At 36.6% G+C, this 8,868-nt stretch overlaps 2 protein-coding genes across 3 annotated transcripts in view; both read left to right on the forward strand.

Annotated features, from left to right (window-relative positions):
- The first annotated feature begins 724 nt into the window (after nt 1-724).
- Nucleotides 725-3,872, forward strand: pyya (peptide YYa). The gene is made up of 4 exons (XM_067428951.1): nt 725-880; nt 1,538-1,725; nt 3,004-3,084; nt 3,574-3,872. The coding sequence occupies exons 2-4, from the start codon at nt 1,538-1,540 to the stop codon at nt 3,596-3,598; spliced, it is 294 nt and encodes a 97-aa protein (XP_067285052.1). The 5' UTR covers nt 725-880; the 3' UTR covers nt 3,599-3,872.
- A 573-nt stretch (nt 3,873-4,445) lies between these two features.
- mpp2a (MAGUK p55 scaffold protein 2a) overlaps nt 4,446-8,868 on the forward strand; it is a 19,804-nt gene continuing 15,381 nt past the window's right edge. For both annotated transcript variants that reach the window (XM_067417237.1, XM_067417229.1), the window contains exon 1: nt 4,446-4,577. The gene's annotated coding sequence lies outside the window, so the exon portion shown is untranslated. The remainder of the gene's footprint in view (nt 4,578-8,868) is intronic.

Below are 8,868 nucleotides of genomic sequence, written 5' to 3' on the forward strand. Positions count from 1 at the left end.
ATTTATTAATTTTGCAGACCTTAAATTTGTTTTAAATTCGGTGAAATTAAATAATTTAAATAATTTTTAAATTCTTAATTCACTAAAAATCATTATATAATTCCCACACTGAGTTTAGTCTAGCATTATACCTTACAGCCATAGAGCCATGAGAGAAAGAGAGTGAGTGAGAGAAAGACAGTCCAATCTAGAAGATAATCTATGTCGTTTACTTGTTGAGATGAGAAGCACTGATTGCTTGATTAGTTGAGTTTGAGTTTTGATTGGCCAGTGCAATCAAAATCTACACAAATCGTTCAAAGAGCGTCATGAGCTGTTTCTGTTGTAGCTATATTCAAGGCCACTCGAACTTAATTCTTTTCATCAGAAACTCTGAACTTGATTATTGAATTCCACCTGACAGACACTTGTTGCTAAAACTGTTCATAAAGAATAGGGTAGCCTATACTATAGGCTATTTAATAAGAAACGTTCATACAAATATCATGCGCATAGCTTCAAGAATGTTATGTTCATTTTAATTTACGTCTCATATTCAATAAAACTGATCTGCAACTGAACATCAGCAGTGATCTTAATTGGAAATTTCTCGTGAGTTGTATTACGAAGGTGTTTTTCTGATTGACGTAGGCTATATGATGTGGAGTTGGGGGCAGAGCTACTGTCATTTCCACCGCCCGTCTCGTGTTTACGCAAGGCGAAGCACTGTATATAAAGCACTGGAGGTGCGGGCAGGACAGAACCGATCCGTGAGTGGACAACTTCTTATTCCTAAAAGACTTCACAAAGATTCGGGAGACGCAACAAGAACATTGGAGCAAGAAACTTCAGGGTTCCAGTCCAGAGAAATAACTGTACCTAAACTCTTTAACTGCTGAAAGTAAGTTTTTGTTGTGATTCTCATCCTGCATGTGTCAAATCAGAAGTTACGTTACATGCTACATTTGTGCTGTTGCTGTTATTGTTTGTTAAATTGTTAAATCTTATGCAAGATACAAAATATGTTTTTTAGAATGTGTCATTTTTTTTGCATTCAGCACCATGGACAGCACTCGCAAACAATTAATCTAAGTTCATTCACAGCCTACTACCTTTAATTATCTGCTAAGAAAAAGGGAGCAATAGTCTAGATTGACAGATTCATTATTGTTGTTGTTATTATTATTAATAATTCACACACGTTTGTATCGTCTACTTTTAAACACCTACGTAAACTAAAGTGATGATGCTTTATGCAGTTCAAACCGTGTTGATATCAGTTGTTTTTAAATTTTCGAATTGATTCAAATGATAGTTCTGACAACTAATTCAGAATATTGTGCCAGTTTTTACTGCAATGCAACGTAAACAGCTACTATAATTGAAACATGTATTTTTACAACTGCAGTACGCATATCAAAAACTGATTTAGGCTACGCTTGCTTCCCCACCTGTTGTCGCTCCGTCCCTTCACAGATCCATTCAGACATTTTATACAACACAGTCCACACGTGCATTAGTTTATGCGAGGGAATGAAGCAGGAGTTTTATTTTTCAGATGTCTGTCATGCTGAAGCCCTGGACCGTCATCGCTACCCTCCTCTTCTGCGTGCTCCTGTGTCTCGGGACCTTTGTGGACGCCTATCCGCCTAAACCAGAGAATCCTGGAGATGACGCTCCTCCGGAGGAACTCGCCAAATATTACACCGCGCTGAGACACTACATCAACCTCATCACGAGACAACGGTGAGAAAGACACGCTGTGCCAGACAAACGCACCTGTTTGCTTAAAATGTTCTTATTATCACCCTCCCCTTTAGAAAAAAACTACTTTCTCGTTGGTGTCAGTGCACCGTCTCCCATTAATATGTCAGGAAAAATGACGAAGTTCTGCAGTAGGATTGTGAAATTGCATTATGGTCCACTTTTCAGTGGCTAAAGGCTCTTCATATAACAAATCCCAGTGATAAAACCCAGCAGATGCACCTCGGAGAAGCCTCCAAGATTGAATAAGCTATACTCATCTGTCATAGATTGATGTTTCTCTCAGCCCTGCCCTATAGAAGACTATATTTATTTACATATTTATAGTCAAATAACAGGCCTTTGACATTTAGGACTCAGACAATAAGCAACACATTCCAATAAAAACATTAACAGTAAATATTTTTTTCTGCTCACAATACACCTTCATTCCAGGAACTCATCCCCTTTTAGTCCACCAAAGAACCTAAAGCCTTGCCCATAAGAGGTCAAAATATCTATGAAAAAAATCTATGATGTATATCCGGGATAAAACAAACAGACATGATGATTCAAGCAGATAAACCTTGTATACGTCACAGTCGTGACTACATTAAATGAACGTTAAGTGTGGCCGATGTCTCTAGGGAGCAGGTGAGATTCTGTAGAGCTCATGTTTCAGAAATTGCTACAGCATAACATTAGTTTACTTTCAGACTCATTGATGTTCTGTTGAGCAGGAACCTGAGCATGAAATTGCTTTTTTATCCAAGTGCCAAACCACTGCCCTTTAGCTCGTTCTCAACAAGATGCTGTTCTGAGAGAAAGTACTCAAGTATGATTGTCTCCGGGTCCAAACTCGTTTCTCAATTTCGACTAAATGTTCTCTAAAACTGGGATTTTTTTTTTTTTTTTCAAAGATACTGAGCTTGCGTAAAGGCTTGGTACATATATCATCTGTGAGATAAATGTCAGAGTCTTCTAGGTGACATGTCTCAAGCACATTGAGCTGTCAAACAGTCCAAAAAAAACATTTAACTGCTAAATTAGATTCATAACGTCTGGGGTGAAAAGACAGTTTGTATTTATATCGGTGATTGCTGTCTGACAGATAAAGTGGGCCGACTAGTTCTTTTCACTTTCCGACACGTTCACACACTCCAATGAGCTCACTGTGTGAGCAATTTGAGATCATTATTTCAGTAGTGAAATGTTCCCAGCTAAGCTACACGGCTGGACTGAAGTAATGAGGGAATAAGTTGTCATATTTCTTACATGCAGGTATGGAAAAAGATCCACTTCGGAAGATGTGATGGCAGAGCTGCTGTTTGGGGACGATACAGAGCACAAACAGAGATCACGGTGGGAGTTTTTTTTTTTTTTACTTTAGCTGCAATTTTAATAGTAATTAAGCAATTAAAAGTAAGTTTCCTGATTTATAAGGGAGTCTAGAGGTATTGGGGGTAAATGCAGTTTTTGAACTCACTCACAGAGGGTGATAGGTTGTGTGTTAATGGGAAGGATTTTTCACACCTGTCGAGGAATCAGGGGACAGATGGGATCTCTGACTTCCTCTCTCTCTCTGTCCTTCAGGAAGGGAGTGGGTTAGAGAACATGATGCACAGTGAATATTTGAGAGACCTTGACATTTAACAGCCCTAAAAGTTACACAATTGCACTGTGCTTGTTAATTGAAAACTGAAAAATGTAGAAATGGTAGCATTAATGAGAAGCTGGGAGGTTTAAAGGGTGAAATAGTATCAGTGTAAACATTCTGAGAAGGAGAAAACATATTGATGTCAGTAAAAAATTGTTGATTGTTTATTTATGCATTGCATGCATCTCTTTCAGATATGACAACAATTATATGTGGTGATGTTCAGTGACCCCTATGTTGCCTGTCCTGAGCTAAGCCCACCTGTGCCTCCCACAGAAAACCTCCAGACAATTAAATGAGAACATCAGACAACCTCATCCACCTCTTTATTATATACATCTTCAACTTTTTCTTTTGTGCGCACAGAACTAATCTCATTAACAACTGTACATAATATATTATGTGTATACTTCATTGTGTCATACATCAATTATGTTTTTGTTTGTATCATATAAATTAATCTGTGTGATTAAAGTTTATTGGATGAATCTGACTATTTATTTTTTCTCTGGTGGTTTTTGAAAAGGCTGTACCATATGCCATAAAGACAAAGTACGTTTATTTTTTATCATTTAATATAATATAGCAAAGCATCGTCCGATCGATTGTAGTACATGTTTAATACAGGCCTACTTATTTGTTGTCTTCAAGAAGTTTATTTCTCAATGGCCAGCAGATGTCCCTCCTGTAACATAAAATAAAACTCTTTTAGTCCCCACACGTCAACAACGTTTAGGCAAAATACCTACATTTTGTTCATTTCTTTGACTGTCTGCAAGTCATTGCTAACATTTCATTCTACAAAAACAATTGCCCAGACAATTTTTAACAGCAAAATGTATATGAATGACGGGTCACTATATTGTTAACTAATATTTATTTAACTGTGATAATCCCTTTTCCAGACACATTTTAAACACATTTGTCAGAATAAATGTTGGCTGTTGAACCTGCAAATTACTGAATTGATTGTCACTGTTATGTAAATGAGTGGAGAACATTTAAAGCGGGCTGTCGAGAACATTCTATTATTTACACGGTCCTAGAGCTAAACATCAGCTGGTGGGTCCCACCTACTGAGACGTTTGAGCGTTACCCCTTTATGTATACGCAATGACTAGACTCTGATTTGATGTTTTGTAGCGGTTCAGACACCTCTCATATAATCAAAACAACGTAACGAAGCGATACGGGAAAGGTTAGTAGGCGATTTCTTCTTATGATATAAGTAATTTAATAATCAGGATACGTATTTTGTGTGTTGACGTATTCCTCTAAACGTTTTCCATTCAGGGATGCAAACCATACATTCGTTTCACCTAGCCTACTCTATAGTGTTGTCGTATTGTTGTTACAGCATACGGTTAGGACATTTTAATTCTTCTGTTGTTTAACGCGTTTTGTTGTTCTCCGTTGGCAAGATATTCTTTTATTCATCAAATTTAAGTGCGTGAATGCTAATTAGCAGTGCAATTTGGGACTGCATCTGATATTTGTTGGCATCGCTTCCATCCATGTTGTTGGCGTTTGAAATCCTTGAAACTCCTTTTTTCTTTATCATGATTATCATCATCACTTATTTATTATCACAGTTATGCACCCCATAACCCCATAATCTACGATCGGAATGTAAAAAGACACTACTTTTTCTATATGAATTGAACTTTACTTTATTATGGGTGAAACAAAGGAAGCCTACAAAATAACTGAAACGTTATTATGAAGATCATCTTAGTAGTATGAGACCTCTACAGTATAGGAGACGTTATTATACAGCAATAAGTTGTGGTTCTCTAGTGTGGGTCGAATTCCCAGAAGTCGCATAGCCTATTTATCACAGCCTAACATATCTGGGACGTTCCACTAGCTGTGTCCGAAATCGGCCTTATCCCGTTATAGCCTATAGTTTTTGATGTATGGATTATTGATATTTAAAACCATATGGAGTGGGTTGCCCAGTTCACTTATTCAATGCTAAATCATCGCACTTCAATGTATGAAAGCACAATGGAATAAAAACATGATAGTTGGTGGTGCTTTTCTTTTTGTTTGGTGACTCAAAAAATAAAATCAAATATATGATGAAATTCATGATATTCACACTAGCATATTTAAAGCTTTAATAGCCTTTATAGGAATAGTATCTACGTGCTGTGCTGTCAAAACCAGGTGATTAAAAGAAGAGAATAATCTGGCGTAGTTTTGGTTTCTTGTTATGGTTCCTTAAAGGGGACGCAGACCTTATTAGTCTGTGTTGGAGACAGATGGGCCATGCCTTTTTCTGGCTCGGGGAGCAGATGGAGAGCATGGCTGTTTGTGATGTGGGCTGGGCCAGACCAGGGTGTCATTAGCATGAGGGGCTCAGCCGTCTGCAGGGAGGATGGTAATGGAAGGAGGTGGGGGGCTCAGGAGTTGCCAGCACATGATAAATTCACTATCCCTCCCTTTTATAAAAGGGTAGAGGAAGACCCCCTCATGCCTTCTCTCAGGGGATCTCACTCAGATGCTGAGTCTGCATTCAATGCACTGGAGCTGTCTGTCTGGTAATGAGAATGTGAGCATGGACATATCCAATGTTTGGCTGACAGCTCTCCGTGTCAATTGGCATCAAACATAAGACTCTTCAGGGTTTTTTTTTTTTCAATTTTGGAGCTTTCTGCATCATTTTCAGAGCTTATTGCACAATATAACAATATTTTGATGAACTATTTAATAATATACTTTAAATACAAAATGCAACAAAAAATATACTTTTAAAAATGAACCAAGGATTTGTCTGTAAACCTCTGAGACCGCAGGATTGTATCAAGGCACAGATCTGGTGAAAGGAGCAGAACATTTTTGGCAGCAATAAAAAAAAAAAAAGTTAAGCTCTGTGAATATTTTCCGGATGCACTAAATATATGTTTATCCACATGTTCTAAATATAGTGGCCCCATTTGAGCCAGGGTTATTATATAGTTAACTAAAACTAAAACCTTAAAAACACATTTTTGTTACTTAAAAAAAAAGTAAACATTAACTGAAATACAATATTTCAACAAATATTTAAATTATTTCAACAATTTTCATTTTTGTTATTTACAAAAATAACAAAAATGACAAAAATGACAAAAATTTGTCATTTTGATATTTTTAGTACATATCAAAAATTTTACATATTTTTGATATGTACTAAAAATAACTAAAACTGGAACTAAAATAAAAATGAATAAAAGCTGTAGACATTTTTTTGTATTACTCTGTAAATACTCAGACAGTGATACTATTGGACACTTGAATCCATTGTTTGCATATTATTCAGACATTTTAAGTGATTTATGGGTTCAGATATTGGAGACCCTGTGTATTTTGTATTTTATTATTTTTAAGTTGTGACACTATAATAGGCTTTACTCCGTTTTGTTTATTTGTTTATTTATTTATTTTTGTCTGCAACATTGCTAATATATTTTGCGAACTGTGGTGTTTAATATTTAAAGTGCAGTTTATGTCCTGCTATAAGCTGTGTGCCTGTAGGTTACCAATCAATCGTGTTTGTTTTGTGTGGGTTAATAAAAGCAAGAAAATGGAAGCCCTGAGGTGCTCTGTGATTAAAGGTGGTGGAATAACTAGTGGACATTCGGAAATCAGAGGCGCTTGAGGCATTCGCAAACACTTACATATTCAAAGAAAGCACAGCCAACACCCATTAATATAGACCTGGTTTTAACAAAGGAGTGGCTGGAAATGAGCTGAGTGAGACACTGAACTCCGGTTAAATGAGTGTCTGTGTATGCCTGAACTGAACTGAACTGAACTGACACTTTACCCCAGTATAGCAGCATCACTCTGAGCCTTGTCATGATTGTGAATAAACTGGAGTGTGAGAATGAAATGGAGGTATGTGCGAAATCTGACTTCTCCATCCCGCCGGGACTGATCTCGGCTACATAAACAACAGATTCACACTAGCATCACAAAACCACATGATTCATGAACAAACCTCCCATGTTTAATGCATGTTTTATTTCATCATTAAATAACTAGAGCATGTATATGCAATTATTCAAATTAAAATGAGGAAATGCTTTCATAATTTTCAAAATTATTTTATTTTTTGGCCCAGGAAAATCACTAAGTTTTGAGTAAGTGTATTATTAGTGTATTAACAGTATTAGTCATGAGTGTGGATCCTTCCTGTAATTTATATATTTACACTATATATATATATATAAGGAGACACTTTAATATAATTAAAAATAAACACATTTGTCCAAGAGCCAGCAACATTAATATACAATGTCAGGTTTAATAGAAAGCTAGACTAAGGGAAACAAACTAGAGATGGAATGCAAAGAAGAAGAGCATTTCAATTTAAATGTGTTTTTTTATTCCTGAAAGCAGTTTTATTTGACCTTGTTTAAACTCTTCATATATAGAGCACTGACTCTCTCAAGTGATTTCAGGACTCTTCTGGTGTCATTGTATCATGTTCAAAGTGTTCAAACTCTGTCATCATTTATTCACTCTCATGTCGTCTCTCTTCTTTTGAATACTAAAGGAGATATTCTGAATAATGTTAGTGACCAAACAGTTTTGGTGCTAATTGACCTCATTGTATAGACTTGGGAAAAAAAACATTTCTCAAAATATCGTCTTTTAAAAAAGAAAGTCATGCAGGTTTGGAATGACGAAGGTGATTACTAATGTTACTTATTTATGGGTGAACTAGTCCAGATTCTTAGGTAAGCCATTCCGACTTCCTGGAATTCAGCTTAAATTCTGGGCAGCTTGTATGTAAGGCAGTCACTTTCCCCTTCAGGGAAGTAGGCTAGTCACTCAGCTACGTAACATGTGTGAGAAAAAGAATCGCTATAGCAACCGCCTCCGTCATACAGTGTATGTGAAAATGGTTGCATGATTTTGGAGAATACTTTTTCATTCTCTTTATTTGAGTTGAAAGTCTCATAATGTTAGTAGAGTGGTGTGTTGTTAAAGCTCCCATGGGAAGATTCCTCTTTGATCTTAATCTTCTCTAGAGTAAACAGGGCTAATGTATTAATGTATTGTCCTCTGTCTGCTGTATCAGTACGTGCATTGCATAGTGTGTCCTGCTTTGTAATATGACTGAGCGTGCAGCTCCTGTTTGTGAGAAACAAAACAGATATCTAGACTGAGAAAATAATTGTTTGAACATAACTCTCTCTCTCTCTCTCTCTCTCTCTCTCTCTCTCAGGTGTTAAATATCTTTCATTCTTCAAGTCTTTGAAGGTCTATCTATCTATCTATCTATCTATCTATCTATCTATCTATCTATCTATCTATCTATCTATCTATCTATCTATCTATCTATCTATCTATCTATCTATCTATCTATCTGTCTGTCTGTCTCTCTGTCTCTCTGTCTGTCTGTCTGTCTGTCTGTCTGTCTCTCTGTCTGTCTGTCTGTCTGTCTGTCTGTCTGTCTCTCTGTCTGTCTGTCTGTCTGTCTCTCTGTCTGTCTGTCT

This window comes from Pseudorasbora parva, chromosome 2, assembly GCF_024679245.1.
Source record: "Pseudorasbora parva isolate DD20220531a chromosome 2, ASM2467924v1, whole genome shotgun sequence".
Classification (NCBI taxonomy): Eukaryota; Metazoa; Chordata; class Actinopteri; order Cypriniformes; family Gobionidae; genus Pseudorasbora; species Pseudorasbora parva.

Coding starts and splice junctions, on each gene's coding strand:
- pyya (XM_067428951.1), top strand. CDS start 1,538: ATGTCTGTCATGCTGAAGCCCTGGACCGTCATCGCTACCCTCCTCTTC. Junction 1,726..3,003: donor AACCTCATCACGAGACAACG/GTGAGAAAGACA, acceptor TCTTACATGCAG/GTATGGAAAAAGATCCACTT. Junction 3,085..3,573: donor GAGCACAAACAGAGATCACG/GTGGGAGTTTTT, acceptor CATCTCTTTCAG/ATATGACAACAATTATATGT.